Source organism: Delphinus delphis, chromosome 3 (genome assembly GCF_949987515.2).
Source record: "Delphinus delphis chromosome 3, mDelDel1.2, whole genome shotgun sequence".
NCBI lineage: Eukaryota > Metazoa > Chordata > Mammalia > Artiodactyla > Delphinidae > Delphinus > Delphinus delphis.
In genome coordinates, this window is record NC_082685.1 from 15,840,208 (window position 1) to 15,857,371 (window position 17,164).

The 17,164-nt window shown below is 50.0% G+C and overlaps 2 protein-coding genes and 2 non-coding genes across 6 annotated transcripts; 1 reads left to right on the forward strand and 3 right to left on the reverse strand.

The window, feature by feature from the left end:
* Positions 1-1,765: 1,765 nt before the first annotated feature.
* Positions 1,766-11,942, forward strand: TRIM41 (tripartite motif containing 41). 3 transcript variants are annotated; one of them, XM_060008162.1, is made up of 7 exons: positions 1,766-2,884; positions 6,644-6,739; positions 8,461-8,691; positions 9,247-9,269; positions 9,365-9,594; positions 10,022-10,197; positions 10,843-11,942. In XM_060008162.1, exons 1-7 carry the CDS (start codon positions 2,075-2,077, stop codon positions 10,858-10,860), a joined length of 1,584 nt encoding a protein of 527 aa, XP_059864145.1. In that variant the 5' UTR covers positions 1,766-2,074; the 3' UTR covers positions 10,861-11,942. The 3 variants fall into 3 exon arrangements, with proteins under 3 accessions (XP_059864145.1, XP_059864143.1, XP_059864144.1); XM_060008160.1 differs by having other exon boundaries at positions 10,022-11,942; XM_060008161.1 differs by having other exon boundaries at positions 9,467-9,594; positions 10,022-11,941.
* Positions 11,943-12,521: 579 nt separating this feature from the next.
* On the reverse strand, positions 12,522-17,138 carry RACK1 (receptor for activated C kinase 1). Its single transcript, XM_060008177.1, has 8 exons — positions 16,910-17,138; positions 15,731-15,902; positions 15,055-15,202; positions 14,713-14,808; positions 14,183-14,293; positions 13,606-13,746; positions 12,992-13,102; positions 12,522-12,628 (listed from the first exon to the last, which is right to left on the reverse strand). Exons 1-8 carry the CDS (start codon positions 17,016-17,018, stop codon positions 12,563-12,565), a joined length of 954 nt encoding a protein of 317 aa, XP_059864160.1. The 5' UTR covers positions 17,019-17,138; the 3' UTR covers positions 12,522-12,562.
* Positions 15,367-15,445, reverse strand: LOC132423758 (small nucleolar RNA SNORD96 family). Its single transcript, XR_009519068.1, has one exon. It is a non-coding gene; the product is annotated as a small nucleolar RNA SNORD96 family (small nucleolar RNA).
* LOC132423768 (small nucleolar RNA SNORD95) lies at positions 16,580-16,647 on the reverse strand. The gene has a single exon (XR_009519076.1). It is a non-coding gene; the product is annotated as a small nucleolar RNA SNORD95 (small nucleolar RNA).
* Positions 17,139-17,164: the final 26 nt, after the last annotated feature.

A 17,164-nucleotide genomic window follows, 5' to 3' on the forward strand; every position in this document is an offset into this window, starting at 1 on the left:
TCCAGAGGAACAAGGGGCTCCCATCAGGGGCCGGCTGAACCGTGTTCAGGTCTTGTGGCCCCATTTTTCTGCCACAGTAGCGCTCGCAGCTCCCGGCACGGCCTAGTACAGTTCACGCACGAGGATTCGTGGTTTTGGCGCGTTCGGACCACCACTTTAGAAAGCACGTCCATTTGGAGCGTCCCCAAGAGGTGGGAAGGGCCTCGAGATCAGGGTCAATTCTGCATGCCCAGCCCTGGCATCGCGCAGCGTCCGACACTCGCTGGGGATTCTGTACATGGACACAGGTCCTGTAACTTTCCCCGCAGTTTTTTTTAAATTTTTAATTCATTGATATATATATATTTTTTAAAGCATCAAGTATTATTTCTATTGCACAAATAATCTATTTGGCAGAGTTGCTCTGAGTACCACAGCAGTATCTTTACTGATGCCGTTCTACATGCCCCCTAGGATTCTCTCAAGTAAAATCAATTCCGCAAACCCATTCTGAGTCCCTGCTCTTAGACTGCGACTCCACGAAGACAGACCTCGAGGTTTTCTGGGCGTGGAGCACGCGTGGGGCACAGCTCAGAAAGTGTTAAATGAATCGACAGCACTTGGGGAAATAAACTTTTTTTTTTCTTTAAGGCAATACATTGACATGGTTAAAAATTCAAAACACACACAACGACATTTACGGAAAAGTGTCCTTCCTATCCTGGATCCTCAGACTTCCCGGAGAAACTAGTATTCTTCCAGAGATAGACGACGACGATGATAATAATGGGCAGCTAAAACTTGTATCTCACTTACCATGTGCTAAGCAACATTCTAATAGCTTTGCATTACATTAATTTCACTAAGCCCTCTGAGATAGGAACAACTGCCCTTACTTTATGAGTAAACACAAGACTATAAAGCTATTACATACATTTAACATCCTATTCCCCCCCCCCCACTTTTTACAGATATACTCTACACAGTATTCAGCACCTTGCTTTTTTCACTTCAGAATACTGTACATTTTGAAGAGGATTCCCTTTTTATATCTAAAGTGTTCCAAGGTGTGAATGTGCATGTCATGATTTGCAACCGTTCCTTTACTGATGGCAATTAGGAAAGTTCATCTAAACGATGCGATAGTGACCGACCGCAGTTTCTAAAATGGGTGTGGAAATGCCAACTACAGAGGGGAGGAGGAGGGGGACGGTCTCCGGTCCCACCTCCACCGCACTTCTACAGGCCCCGCCCCCTAGTCTCGGAGGGACGCTCAGAGCCCTCAAACAACAAAGTCCTTCGCCTAGAAGGGCCGGAAGTACTTCAGGGCGCTCACCGACCGCCGCCCCTCCGCTTCCGGCATCGGCGGTGCGGAGTCCCTGCTGCAGTTCTCTGTGTCCGGTCGGTAGGATGGCGCCGGGCCGATGCGGTCATAGCACTGAGAGCAGACGGGCGCCAGGCCCTTCCACCGTCCCCCGAAGTTTATCCCCAGTGGCGGGCGATGGGGGAGGCCGAGCTTTCTGTTTCGTCTGCGTTCCCTGCTCCTTCGCATCACAGAGGCGTGCGCCTCTGTCTTTCTAGGTCTCCCGCCCTGTTCCCGAGTGCCTGCTAGAGCGTCTTCTCACCGTTTTCTGTCACCCAGGGGCCCGGGGCGGGTAAGGGCGGGGAGAGGGATAGAAAGGGATGTAGCGTGACCGCGGATGGAACTCGCGAGCTTGGGTGGCTCGCAGCACCGGAAGTGCTGGGGGGACGGAAATGAGGGGGCGGAGCCAGGAAGTGAGGAGGGGCGGGGGTTTATGAGGAGGCCAAGGGAGCTTTGGGGTAGATTTGCACTCAGGGCCACCTGAGGGACTTGGGGGTAGCGCTCAGCTGTATCCCCTCCCCTCTCAGGGACACGGTTGTTGTCTGGGAGTAGGGAACTCTGTGCGGAGGGGTGGGTTGTCGGGAGGACATTTCTCTGGCTGCGCTTGAGGCAAGGTGTATAGAGGCAGGGCTGGGGGTGGGGCTGGGTCGTCAGGGCGTCTGAGAGGGAAGACCCCCCCCCCCGCCCCCCAGCTCCCCACCGCCCGTCTACACTGGCTGACTGGACACTAAGATGGCTGCCGTTGCCATGGCACCCAACCCTGTGCAGACCCTTCAGGAGGAGGCGGTGTGCGCCATCTGCCTCGATTACTTCACGGACCCTGTGTCCATCGGCTGCGGGCACAACTTCTGCCGAGTGTGTGTAACCCAGCTGTGGGGAGGGGAGGATGAAGAGGACAGGGACGAGTTAGACCGGGAGGAAGAGGAGGAGGACGGAGAGGAGGAGGAAGTGGAGGCTGTGGGGGCCGGTGGGGGGTGGGACACCCCCATGCGGGATGAAGACTATGAGGGCGACATGGAGGAGGAAGTCGAGGAGGAAGAGGAGGGTGTGTTCTGGACCAGTGGCATGGGCGGGTCCAACTGGGAAAACATGGACTACGTGTGGGAGGAGGAGGACGAGGAGGAAGACCTGGACTACTACTTGGGGAACGTGGAGGGGGACCTGAGGGGGGAGGATGAGGAGGATGAGGAGGAAGTGCTGGAGGAGGACGAGGAAGAGGAACTAGATCCCGTCACCCCACTGCCCCCGCCTCCAGCCCCTCGGAGGTGCTTCACCTGCCCGCAGTGCCGCAAGAGCTTTCCCAGGCGGAGCTTCCGCCCCAACCTGCAGCTGGCTAACATGGTCCAGGTGATTCGGCAGATGCACCCAACCCCTGGTCGAGGGAGCCGTGGGAACGAGCAGGGCATTTGTCCCAAACACCAAGAAGCCCTGAAGCTCTTTTGCGAGGTGGATGAAGAAGCCATCTGTGTGGTGTGCCGAGAATCCAGGAGCCACAAACAGCACAGCGTGGTGCCACTGGAGGAGGTGGTGCAGGAGTACAAGGTGAGAGAAGTAGAAGATGGGAGTTTATTGGGGGTGGAGAGGAAGTAAGAGGAGCTGGGAAAAGGAAACATGTCTTCCCCCCGCCCCCCGCTCCCCCTCGAAGAACCTCATGTACTGTTGAGCTGATTCTCCTTACCTAAGCACTTACTGGCACCAGGATGGGTTAGAGTGAGAAGGATCCTGGACACAGACAAAGTAGACACAGTGAAGAAGACCAGGGAAGACTGGCTTCCTCAGAGGAGATCTGGCAAAATTGATGATGCCATATCTCTGGGCTTTGTCTTCTGGGGAAAAGCCACTGCTCTTCTACACTTCCACTGTCCCTAAGTAATAGGAATGCAAGTGACAAGCCCCTAGGGCTTTACTACCAGTCTCATTTAACTCTGGGTGACTCTTAAATGTGTCCTTGACTAAAACCCCTAGCAATGGAAAGAACTTGGGGCTCAAATAAGAAGGGGCTCTGAGGGGTAGGAATGTAGTATTGACTACTCGTATCAGACCCATACGCTCCTCACTTGCTTTCTAAGGCGTTCCCCACCCACTCCAAGATACGGCTTGGTTCTCTTTGTGGATCTGCATCATTCTGGTGTCGTGGCCAGGGCTTCTTACCTTTCCTGGGAATTCAGAAAAAAGAGAGAGGTTTTTAAGTCAGAAGACCTGGCTTTTAGTCTCTGAATGTCTTTGAACTTTAATTTCTTGGTATGTACCCCAGCACTGTACTAAGCACTTTTCATGGACTGTTTCATTTAAAACTGAGAACAATCCTGTGAGTTTGATATGGTTTGTATTCCTGTTTTACAGATTGGGAAACAGAGAGATTTAAGTAATATACGCAGGGCCACACAGCTACTAGTAACTGGTGGACTTGGTTTTGACCACCCCCCGCCCTGGCCTATACTGTTAACAGCGTCACCACCGTTTGGATGTCTGTTGTTTGTTTGACTTTTCTGACATGTGACTTTTCTTGGAGTCTGATTCTAGTTTAGTTAATATCTTGCCTCCTACTTCTGATCCTGATTCTTTGGACACAGATAAAGGAGATTTGTGTGTGAGACAGCCAGTAGAAATAACATTATTTAGCAAAGGCCCAGATGGGTTTGTAGCAGTGGAACCAGGAGGAGAGGGTAGCTTCTTCTATGTAGTCTGCACAGAGCTTTTTTGTTTTATGACTTGCGTTTTCATACCTTTTCCTGATTCCTACAGTAACGTTATTTAGGTATTATTATCATTACCCCAGTTTTAGAGTGAGATGTCTAGAGCTTCTCAGCTGTGAGTGATACATACAGCTAATACAAACCTATACCCCTCATGACAAGTAACTATTCCTTGCACACAGTGATTGTCAAACGTGGCTGACTGTCCCAATTATTAGTGGAGGTTTTCAGAAGTACAGTGCGCCATACCGTTAGAGATTCTGAATCAGTGACAGGGAGAATATCTTTAGAAAGCCCAAGCTAGTATGGGAATCACTGAACTGGTAATACCGCCTGCCTTTTAGGCCCTACATTATTAGGGGAGATTGTGAGCTCCTTTTGTCCTTCCATTTTGTATCCCCTCAGTTTCTAGTTAATTGTACTCATCACACAATGTGCAGTCACTTTGTTAACTGGATCCCAGGGCGGAATATCCATGGGCATTCCACCCCTTCTCCACCCTTCCCTTGCAGAACTCTTCTGAAGAGTTTCTGAAACTGGATTTTAATTTGTGTTAGCCATAGCTGTTGAATGCCAGGCCAGTAGAGCTGTGCAATTTGGAGAGGCAACACAGACACAAATAATCTGATCAGCAAATGCAAATACATAAGTTTCATTATGTCAAATGATAATTTGAGTGACTCCCTTTCTAACTTACAGGGTATTTTACAGGCAGGTGGTTTCTTTTCAGGTATGTACACTAACTAGCATTAGCTTGGCACACTGTTGTTTTGTAGAGATATTTCCTTATTGAATAGGTAATAATGCACAAATGATATATAAATAAAGCTTCAAAAAAGTTAAACGTTCTTGAAACTTTCTCTTAAATGGTACTCTATTTGGATTTGTGTGTATGAATTTTTTGTCAACAATTTAGGAAAAATATTAAATGAGAAACTTATGCCTCATGAATTCTGACTTAATAGAGTTGAAATTATTGTGGAGAAAAGTAGATAGTAATAGCAAAAGGCAAAATTTTGTGTAGTTTATGTTCTTTTTATGTTACGGATTGATTGTAATTTTATTATGATTTTTTTCTTCGACCAGTTAACCTGTGCAACAACTACCTTTTGTGCTCTGGGACACTCACCTCTTTGGATCAAGGGTCATTGTCAGGCTGTCATTGGCAGCTGAGGCTTGGGTAGGGAATTTTAGATAACATTTAGTACTGATCTTTTGCTCCATGCCAGACACTGTGCTAAGCATAGTGTTTGTGAGGCAGATTCTGTTATTCCCAGTTCCTCTTTTGAGATGAGGAAACTGGAAGCATGGCTTGCCTCGGGCTGCATTCAGGTTCAGATCAGAGTCTAGGCTTGAGCTCTTCTATGCTGTATTACCCCTCAAGGAAAAGGCGAAGGCATAGAAGGCAGAAGGAGTAGATGGCATAAAAAAGGAAAGAGCACAAAAGTTGGGCTTATCTCATCCATTCTAGTCTAACAGCCCTTTAAAGCAAAAGATTTTGCTACAGATGATTAGAACACGGAGCTCAAGAGCATATTTGCTGAGAGAGTTAAAACTTTAGGAGGAGAGGGTATTTGTTTTCCATTTAGCAAGTAACTGAGTAGGAGAGAAAGCCAGTGGACAGAGAGAAGCATAGAAATTACAATAAGTAAAGCGGGGTTCCTGCTGCCATGAGTCTGTGTGTCCTGGGGGCAGCACACTTGTAAATGATTGCAGTGCAGGGGAGTATTGTAAAGGCATATTCACGTTCCTTGGGATCACAGAGGAAGTTGGGGACCATCAGGGACATGGTCAGGTAGCTGGGTTTTAAAGGAAGAATGCCTTGGGCTAAGTGTAGAAGGGCAGCCCCAGGCAGAGGGAACAGCATGGATAAAGGTATGGAATTATGCTCAGGAAAAGACAAGTTTTATGTGACTAAAACTAAGAGTCTGTGTTGAGGGGGTGTAGGAGGGGAGGTGTAGGAGGGGAGGCTAGAAATGAAGGAGCAATGAGAGCCTCATATTTTGCAAGTCATGGAGAACTGTTGAAAGATGTTTAGCACAGGCATAAAATCATCAGAAGAGTATTTAGAGATGAAAATTATGAGGAAGATTGCTTATGAGGGGGAAGGGACTATAGGTAGGAACATTCATATGGAAGGACTTTGTGTGGTGAGGGGCTCAAGCCAGGTTTACTCCAACTCTGAGTGCGGGGCTATGTAGTCATCAGGATCCTACCTTTATTTTTAATTTTAATTTTTTTTTTTTTTACTTTTTGGCTGTGCTGCATGGTATGCGGGATCTTAGTTCCCTGACCAGGGATCGAACCCTCGCTCCCTGCAGTGGAAGCGTGGAATCTTAACTGCTGGACTGCCTGGGAAGTCCCAGGATCCTACCTTAAGAGCACACCCAGGGCTTTGTACATGAGAGCAGGTGGAGGGTTGGAGGCCTTTATCATCATCTGAAGAGAAGAAAGGGGAGGAAGGGAGTGTGATGCTCCTTTGATACCTGTGATGGTGATCAGGCTTTGAGCCCCAACCCCAAATGGGAGAATGGGGTATGTGGGCTCAGAGAACAGGTGCCTCTCGCATCCCAGGCCTCTAATCTTCCTTTCCCCGTTTCCTTAGGCCAAACTGCAGGGGCATGTGGAACCACTGAGGAAGCACTTGGAGGCTGTGCAGAAGATGAAAGCCAAGGAGGAGAGGCGGGTGACAGAGTTGAAGGTGAGTGAATGTCCTTGACAGGGCTCTGTGGTCAGAGCAGGGAAGATGGGCTCTCACAAGGGGTGACTAGATCCGCTGGAGAGGGGCAGCCGAGGCCTGGGAGAGAGGCAGACACCTTCCCAGGGTTGTGAGGAGAGAGGGGCCTTAGTGGATCAAGAGGCATGTTTGTTCCTAGGTTCCAAAATGGAGTGAAACAGGTTTAGCTTGGAGAGGGTTGGTGCCTGGCCCAAGGCTGCAGAGCAGGTTTACCACCCCAGACACCTAACCCAAGAGCTGCTGCCCCATACTGCTGTGCCCGCCACACCAGATAACACAGAGGGCAGAAGAGGGCAAGGCAAAATTCAGATATCAGCTATCAGAGAAGCTCCAGGTTCCAGGATAGATGGCAAATGGTGGGCAAAGCAGCAGTGAGCATGAGGGGAGGAATGTTAGCACTGCAGAGACCTAATATCTTCTAGTCCAGTGTTTCTGATATAAGGAGTATTTTTAGATATTTTCCCCCAAATTCCCACCCCTTACCTCTGCCTCTTTTTGTAAGGCCGGGAGGCACTGGAATAGCCTGGCACTGAGCTTTGGAGACCAAGCCAGGGCATCCTTCCTGTCTGTCCTCTTCCCCCATCCCTCCAATGCCTGCCACCCTGAGAGGGTGGCTGAGCCTTGCCGCTTCCCGGGGCCCGTGCTCATTCATTGCCACATACACATAGGGACTCTGTTGCTGGCAGTTGCTAGGCACTGAGTGGTGAAATCTGAGTCTGGGAGTTGGGGAGTTATCTTGCTTCTAGCCAGCTGCCCAGGTTGAGACTTTTGGGCTCCTGGAGTGCAGAGGTGTCAGGATCTGAGTTTCACTGGAACAGAGAGTGAAACTGACTATTTCCTTCACCCACTTGGCCAGCCAGGACTTTCCTCCCCACTCTGGCCTGTTACTCTTTTTCCTAAGAATGTCTCCATCTTGTATCTGGGCAAAAAGTGTGCCCATCATCTGGGATTGTCCAGCCCAGGCAGACAGGGTGGGAATGGGCAGAGGTTTTCTCTCATTATATATAGAAGTTACCTACATAATAATATCCATGATTTTGTCTCTTGGCCCATAAAGTGTAAAATATTATCTGACCCTTTACAGAAGAAGTTTGCTGACTCCTGATCTAGAAGGATTGGGTGACTTTCCCAAGGTCCTTAGTGGTATAGCCAGGACCCTAATTTCATATCTTGATTCCTGAATCTTTTATTCATTTCAAAAACTTCTTACCAGCACCTACTCTGTGGTCGGCACTGTGCCAGGGTCCGAGGACCCTGTGGCAACAGCGCTTACAGAGAAGTGGGTGAAGACAATGTTAAAAGATACTCCACTGTAAATACATTTCAAATTGAGATATATGCCATGAGGAGATACAGTGATACTATGAGGGTGGTCCTGATTTAGATCTGGAAGAGAGATACTTCTCTTAGGAATGTTTAAGCTTAGACCTGAAGAACGAGTCAAGTTAGGTAGCCAGGGTGGAGATAAGTGTTGCAGGCATTGGTTGGTGAGTTTGGGACCAGTGTGCCAGGAGCATGGAAGTGGTGCCTGCTAAAGCCAGGAGATGGGGAAGGGGACAGGGCCCTTTTTCCATTCAGAATGTAGGGCTCCTTTGCCTTGGATTGAGGGGCAGCAGTTGCAAAATTGGAGGTTTATGTTTCTGTGTGTTGAGGTGGTATCCACCATCCCCTTTGCATCATCCCAGAGCCAGATGAAGTCAGAGCTGGCAGCTGTGGCCTCAGAATTTGGGCGGCTGACACGGTTTCTGGCCGAAGAGCAGGCAGGGCTAGAGCGGCGCCTCCGAGAGATGCACGAAGCTCAGCTGGGGCGCGCGGGAGCAGCGGCCAGCCGCCTCTCGGAGCAGGCTGCCCAGCTGAGCCGCCTGCTGGCTGAGGCCCAGGAGCGGAGCCAGCAGGGGGGCCTGCGGCTGCTCCAGGTGAGCAATGGCCCCTTCCCTGTCCACCCTCCAGAACCCTGTGTCTGCTCTGTCAGGCGGTGCTTACCAAACACCTGTCCAGAGCTGCCTCTCTTCTCACTGGGAGGAACCCACAGTGAGTTAACCTGAAGACCAAAAAGGTTTTTGAGGCTGCAGAGTAGTTGATGCCAAATGTGGTTTGTGTGTTGATTATACGCAATGAAAAGAACGAAGATTCTGTTCGTAGGAGGAGGGTTTTAAGAGTTGAGGAAAGAATTTTTGACAGTGACATCCTGAAAAATATAACCAAGTCGTATTGTGAAAATCCTTTTACTGGGGTTGAAAATTCTGTTGGGCCCACAGTAGGATGAGTTAAATTAGGCATACTGAGGCATAGGGGTGGTCGAGATGGATGCATGTTCACTGAGGGCCTTGTGTCCTTTTTCTTACTCCCTTGTTCAAGTTCAGTTCTTTCTCTGGCTGGAATCAGATGGGGAGAAGGGAGCCATCCCTGTGCAGCTGACTCTCTCTTTGTCTCTTTCTCCCTCTCCCTCTTTTTGTTTCTGTTATTCCCAGGACATCAAGGAGACTTTCAATAGGTGTGTTCCCACCCTTTATCCTTTGTGACCCAGTGGCATCTGGTTCCCCATCCCTGCCTCTCTTGGATATCCTGCTCCTCTCCTTCCTTCCCCAGGACCCGAGTTTCTGCCTCCTGGACCCTCTCCTTCCCCTCAGCTTCTGCTCTTCCCTCTGGGAATATCATGGTCCCACCCCCTGCCCGGTCCCCTTCCTCCAGGTGTGAAGAGGTACAGCTGCAGCCCCCAGAGGTCTGGTCCCCTGACCCGTGTCAACCCCATAGCCATGACTTCCTGACAGACGCCATCGTGAGGAAAATGAGCCGGATGTTCTGTCAGGCTGCCCGAGGTAGGGAGGTCATGTTTGACCTTCCTTTGCCTTTTTCTTCACATACCTGAGATTGGGTTCTGAGGGAAGTTGGGCCCTGGGGGAATAGTGGGTACTGAGATGGAGCAGGATACAGGGAGGCCAACTGGGGGGGCTTCAAGCCAAGAGTAGCTTTTGTCCTAGCCCAGGTAGGTGTTGGGGAATAAGAGCTGGGGCCAGAGGGAAACAGATGGTGTTTTGGTGTCCTGAAAACAGAGTGGGGAAAGGAGGAGAGCCCCTAGGAACTTGAGCCTGGACTCTAGGTTGGGGTGGGGAGCTGAGGACAGCTGGATGGTGGGGAGGGAGAGAGGTGAATGGCAGGGCAGCAGGAAAGGCCAAACCTTGGAGTTAGCTGCTAACAGGGAACAGTCGTTCCAGCCTTGGCATATTTGTCCTCCCTCCTCCCAAGTGGACCTGACGCTGGACCCTGACACGGCTCACCCGGCCCTGATGCTGTCCCCTGACCGCCGGGGGGTCCGCCTGGCAGAGCGGCGGCAGGAGGTTGCTGACCATTCCAAGCGCTTCTCTGCAGACTGCTGCGTGCTGGGGGCCCAGGGCTTCCGCTCTGGCCGGCACTACTGGGAGGTAGAGGTGGGCGGGCGGCGGGGCTGGGCAGTGGGTGCTGCCCGTGAATCAACCCATCATAAGGAGAAGGTGGGCTCTGGGGGGTCCTCTGTGGGCAGCGGTGATGCCAGCTCCTCCTCTCGCCATCACCACCGCCGCCGCCGCCTCCACCTGCCCCAGCAGCCCCTGCTCCAGCGGGAAGTGTGGTGTGTGGGCACCAATGGCAAACGCTACCAGGCACAGAGCTCAACGGAGCAGACACTGCTGAGCCCAAGTGAGAAACCAAGGCGCTTTGGTGTGTACCTGGACTATGAGGCCGGGCGCCTGGGCTTCTACAATGCAGAGACTCTGGCTCATGTGCACACCTTTTCGGCTGCCTTCCTGGGCGAGCGTGTCTTCCCTTTCTTCCGGGTGCTCTCCAAGGGTACCCGTATCAAGCTCTGCCCTTGATCAACCTGCCACCCGCAGGGGCCCCTCTGGTTAGCACTGGGGGGCGGGTGGTGGTGGAAAGTAGCCCATAAATTTGGGAGCTCAAAGGCTCCTCTATTGGTTACTGCGTTGCTTCCGGCTCCTCCTTGACCCCAGGCCCCTGCTTCTCCCTTAGGAGCCTAATGAACTCCCCTAGCCTCCAGCTCAGTCTTCTCACCTACTATGTTTGTCCAACAGGTCTGCATGGGTCCCTGATGAGAACAGTTGCCTGGTCTTCTCTCCCTCCCTCCGCCCAGGGATCTGAGTTTTTGAGTAGGGGATGAGGGGAGATTGTAATCTCATTATAAACTTCCCTTTCCCCATCCCCGTTCAACTTTCATGTCAGTTCTGAGACTGGAGGATTTGGGCAAGACTCATGACAGCCCTCGTTTCCAATTCCATTTTCTGATGCAAATTTTAGCTAAGGGACTTGGAAGCTTTTTTGGGGGAAGCAGGCTGGGAAAAGGGTAGACCTGGCTAATAAACAGTCTACTCTCTGGGGGAAGTACGAAGGATTCTAATTTTTCTTCCATCCCCAATTTCTACCTCCATAGACTGGCCAGAATTTAGCTTCAGTGAGAGATCTGGAATGGTCGACATGATCAAAACTCCGTACATCACGTCACCCAATAAATTATTCCTCGCCCCCTTCCTTTTTTTCAGCACTTAATCTAGGAGCAAAGCTCCTCCCCTCCCCAAACCCTCAGGTCTTTTCACTGCCAGGCTCCTTTCCCTTTTGTTCAGTGGAGTTCCTTTTGTCAGGGTTCCAGCCTCTCTTCTTTGCTTAGTTCCCTCCATTTGGTGAGCCCTGGAGGGGAGCCTGGGGACAGGGATTTGAATCCCTGGGAGGAGAGCCTTGGGCAGAATCTATTTTTCTAGTAACCCTTTGCCTTCTGTCACTTATTAGCTTTTGTCCTCTGCTTTGATGGCTGGGGTCAATTTATGCTCCTGGGGGAAAGGGAAGATGGGTTGTGTTGCGGAAATAAAAAGTTTATTTGCTGCTTTTGTGGAGTCCACTCCTTTAGAAAAGTATAAAGTAAGGAGATGCCACCAAATGGAGGACAGATTAATTGTACCTTCCCTATCAGGTGTGATTCTGTTTCAACAGACTGAGGTATAAATCTTACCCCCCTCCATTTGAATACCCTGCCTAGCCTGTTACTGGCAGGCCCCTCAGAATACCTACTTGAAGAACATTTGCCACTTCTTTTCTACCACTGCTATGAGACTTTATACCATACCATGGCCCTCAAGCCCAAGACTGAGGCACACTACATCTCCAAAGTCTTTTTATATGTCATTATATCTAGTTGAAATTCCACTAAATTGAAGTCAAAGAAAAGACTCATTGCCATTATGAGTTGGAGGGTATATGTAAGAGACCTCAATATGCCGCACATCTGTCATTTAGCTGCCACTTGAGAAAAAGCCATCTCTGTGATTATATTTATTAACACCACCAGACCATCCCACACTATTTTGAATCTTCAATTATGGAAGGAGTGCAAAGGAGTCACTACGCAGCAGCTCTTCTGGTGAGTTGCCTTGCCTTAAAGCAGGGGTCCCCAACCTCTGGTGAGTGGCGGGCGAGCAAGGAAGCTTTGGTCTGCTGCTCCCCATTGCTCACATTACTGCCCAAACCACCAACCTCTCCCCAAACCACCAACCTCTCCCCAAACCACCAACCTCTCCCCAAACCCTGGTCCGTGGAAGAAGTGCCTTCCATGAAACAAGTCCCTGCTGTCAAAAAGGTCGGGGAGCACTGCCTTAAAGGATTAAAACAAGAAAAGCAAAACCTTTTTAACCAGAGCCCCAATCTGATGCAGACGGCACAAACCTGATGAGTTTCAGGAAGTTTTCAGAGAAGACACTCACTATAAAAGAAAACCAGTTTAATTTTTAAAGCTCTCCCATGTTTTTAGCGGGTGCCAATGGTCACCTGCCACACTCGCACCAGGTTGTCTGTGTAGCCAGCAAACAGAGTCTGCAAGGGAGAAATGACAGGTTAAATCAGAGCCATGGAGTTCTACAGTCCTGCTACTGCCACAAAGATGGCCCTTCTTTTTAATCAGCCACTACTATTCACGGGTGATTATGTATTCCTAGAGGAAGCAACAGCTGGCAGTAAGCACGCACAGGTTTGTAAACTGGTGAAGTTAATCAAGGTCTTAATTGAAGACAGGTAACCACTGCCCCATGGACCACAATCTTCCTACTGATGCTGTGTCAGTAAAATGACAGTAAGCCATCATTTTACTTATGTCAAAGACACTGGTTTTATAAATGGCTGACGAGCAGAAAGTGAGAAAGGTTACAAGCTGAATCACCTGAGGACAGACCCACTTACCTGGCCATCAGCAGACCAGGCCAGAGAGGTACACTGAGGCGGCTCTGCCTTGCTGCTGGTACTGATAACTTCTTGCTTCAGTTCATCTACAATGATTTTGCCCTCCAAGTCCTGGGGAAGGGGTAAAACCGGACACTCAGCACTTCAATGCCACTCTCAAAAGCCTCTCTGATCTGTAATTCAGTAATTCTCAAAAGAGAATGATTTTTTTGCCCCCTTGGGGACAGTTGGCAATGCCGAGAGGCATTTTTGTTTGCCACTAGTTTGCTACAGGCATCTTGTGGGAAGTAGAGGCCTGGGAGGCTGTTACACATCCTAAAGTGCACAAGACTGCCTCTTCCAACAATGGATTACCCGAAGTGTCAATTGTGCTGAGGTTGAGTAAATTGCTACACTTGGTCATCCTTCTTTTTCAGTAGGCAAAGATCTACCACCACTGCAAATCCCAATCCCAAGAAGTTTTACTCATTCTTCTCAGGTATCCACTGGCAGTGTGATGGTTCAGTTGTTCAGGAAGTTCAAATCCCACCAGTGAGCCAGATGACACATTGGGAAATAACATTGCCGGGGCTTGCAGAGCCTGGTATCTGGCCTCAACTGCAGCCCACACTCACCCAGATCTTGATGCTAGGGCCCGTAGCAGCACAGAGCCAGTAGCGGTTGGGACTGAAGCACAGGGCATTGATGATGTCCCCACCATCTAGCGTGTAAAGGTGCTTGCCTTCATTGAGGTCCCACAACATGGCCTGGCCATCCTGGGTGGACAAGGCACAAGTGAGGGCAATGTGCCTTCTTCCGGATGTTAATCCCACCCACCTTGTCTCAAGATTCTGCCTTAACTCTTAACTGCTTATCACAGTACCCTGACCTCCCCAAAGCCAATTTCTCAAGTATCAACATTTATCTCTGTGTGCTTTTCCTTTAATACATGACACCTCACTAACCCTATCAAGAGTCTCTGACAACTTCAAAATGCATCACTATAAGCTCCAAAAACACAGGATCCTAATCTCATCAGCAGCTTTAGGAAACCAGCTTCACAGAAAAGGATCTCTTTTAAAGAGCATACCATATCTATGTCATTTTCAGAATATTCTTCAGAAACATTTACTCTTAAATTGCTATCTCATTATCTTAGGTATTCTAAGACACTGTCCCCCAATGAATAGGAGACTCCTGGCCTCTGAATACCTTGCCTCCAGAAGCACAGAGGGATCCATCTGGAGAGACGGTCACAGTGTTCAGGTAGCCTGTGTGGCCAATGTGATTGGTCTTCAGCTTACAGTTTGCCAAGTTCCATACCTGGAATTGTGGGTCATAGGTGAAGAACCTGGCCTGGGGATCCATCAGGGTCAAGAGGGCTCAGCTCAAATAAAAGGCACGGCACCGTGCTTAAAAGTATTCCTGGATAGGATAGCCAATTTCCATTCTATCAGTAACAAAGAAGGTCAAAGAATCTGTCTTGGCAACGTAAGGACAATGAGGATTAAAACAAGGGAGGGGGAAAAAAAAAAAAAGCTTTCTGTGTTGCCATCTTACAAGGGACTCTGGGTTCCCAATTAGCTACTTCAGACCAAATACCAAAATTTAATGGCCTGTAATGAGCAAATATCAAGAAGAAAATGGTCACTTGAGGAACAAAGCTTTCAGAGTGACCAACTGGGAGGCAGTGAGAACACATTCTGGTTGGCAAAGGCCTTACACCCTGGGTCCAAGCTCACCTTGACCAACTTGTCCCAGCCACAGGAGACAATAATGGGATTGCTGCTGTTGGGCGAGAAGCGGACGCAAGACACCCACTCTGAGTGGCTCTCATCCTGCAAAGGATGGAAAGGAAATAAGGAGAAACTGTCTTGTCCCATGAAACTGTAGAACCCCACCCCTCCCCTCAGTTACGTGGGATGTTGACAGTCTTGTATTCATACCTTCAGAATCCAAACCTTTAAGATTGACAGAACCCCTTTAGGTTCCAGATGAGGCTTGAAATCACCACATAAAGGCACCATTAAGAAGAGTGGGAGAAAGTGTTCAACATGTGCTCCCTACACGTGCCTTCACTTTACCTGGACAGTATATTTGCATACACCCAGAGTATTCCATAGCTTGATGGTTTTATCTCGGGAGCCAGAGACAATTTGCCGGTTGTCAGAAGAGAAGGCCACACTCAGCACATCCTTGGTATGGCCTACAAATCGGCGCGTGGTGGTGCCCCTGAAAGGAAGGACGTGGTTACTCTCTAGACCGACTTTGCAAACATTCTTACACAGTCAGACTGTTTCCCTGACCTGGTTCCTCTCCCAGTGGAGCGGCATCACTCACACAACCCTGGACATGGCTCTGATAACAGCAGGCCCTTGGCCGAGAATATGCCGGAGAATCCCTTCAGAATTGCAGGACATGTCCTCACTCCCATGTGGGGATTGGCTGACAATGTCACCTCTCATCACCAAGATCCTCCGTTATGCCTGACCATCCAAAGACTGAGCTACCAGCACACAACACAGTCAAACTGTGCCTACTCCCAAGTGCAGTATCTGATAAAACTGCTCGGCCAGACCACTCCTCAGCAATTCTGTATAACATTAAAAACAAGGAAGGTGGCCACACAACTATCTTCTCCAGGTATTCTCTGCCTTATAGTTCCCACAACGAACCCATCACCCCTGGGAAACCACTTCCAGATATTATCTACCTCATTTCTACCCAGCTTTCCCCCAGTGCCCCAGAGCAGCTACTTGCGTTGTGAGATCCCAGAGGCGAAGGGTTCCATCCCAGGAGCCTGAGAGGGCAAACTGGCCATCTGAGGAGATGACCACGTCACTAACAAAGTGGGAGTGACCCCGAAGAGCACGCTGTGGGATTCCGTAGTTGGTCTCATCTCTGGTCAGCTTCCACATGATGATGGTCTTGTCTAAGGGCAGGTAAAACAAAAGAAAACCCAGTGAGAAACCCCACAGCCCACCCTCTGACCTACTGGATAATGCCTCAAGGTGACTGGTGGGCTCACAAGATTAATTAAGGGCGTTTAGGGCGTAGGGGAACTACAGGCTATGACTGCAGTTACTAGCCAAATCCAAGTGACTCTCTATTCAAGAGTCAAGTAGAGCTAAGTGGTACTCTGAGAATTTAACTCAGGTGTGTGGAACTTTACCAGGTTATGGATGCCCCTTTTGGAGATTCAGACCAAGTCAACGTCTATTTTAAGTATTTTCTGAGATCTAATGCATTAACACAGCAGCCTGGGTGTGGGAAGACTAGCTGTGGGCCTCCAGAGACTACTGAGGGCTGCAAGAAGTGCTGGAATTAGAAGTCACTTTAGGCGCTACAGGACTGCATGCTTTCCCTGCAACGTGTTCCACTCAACAAGCTTTCCTATTAAGTGCCAGACACGATCCTAGCCTTAGATGATCCATTTTTAAATAGCGTGGGCGCAAACACAAGGCACAAGAAGTCTCCAAAGGCAACCAGGTACACAGTGAATAAGAAAAACCCAGAGCAGAATGGGCAGACGCGGGTTAGCCGTGAGACTGGTGTCACGAGGTTCTCCGTGGAGTCCCCCCACTTCCCACCGAGTAGACGGCGGGGCGGCAGCTCAGAAACAGCCTCTGGGTTTCAGCATGGGCACTCAGATGGCATGTTGGGTTCATCACCGCGCCGCCCGACGCGTAGGCTCCTAGGCACACAGCCACACACGCGGGTTAGGGGACCAGAGACTTTAAAAAAGCCCCCAACCGTGCAACCTTCCCGGCAGCCATCCGTGTTTCGGAGTCGGCCAAGTGGGGACGCCTCATGGGTTTAGCCGTGCTGACAACTAGGCAGGGGTCAACTCACACCCCACCTCGCGGCCCACAGGCCCAGTCATGCGACGCGCGCAACGCCCCCTACCCCTCAGTCCTCTACCTGACACCTCAGCCGTACCTCGAGAGGCGGACAGTATCATGTCCGGGAACTGGGGAGTGGTAGCGATCTGGGTCACCCAGCCGTTGTGGCCCTTGAGGGTGCCACGAAGGGTCATCTGTTCAGTCATGACGGCGGCGGATGCGGGTGTCGCCGCAGCGACAAGGATGGAACTGGATAGCTCAGAGAGGCGACCCACACACACACGTTCCTGCCGCGGCCCTGCGGAGAAAAAGAGGGAGCAGCTCCGCGCCGGAACCGGAAATATCCGACCTC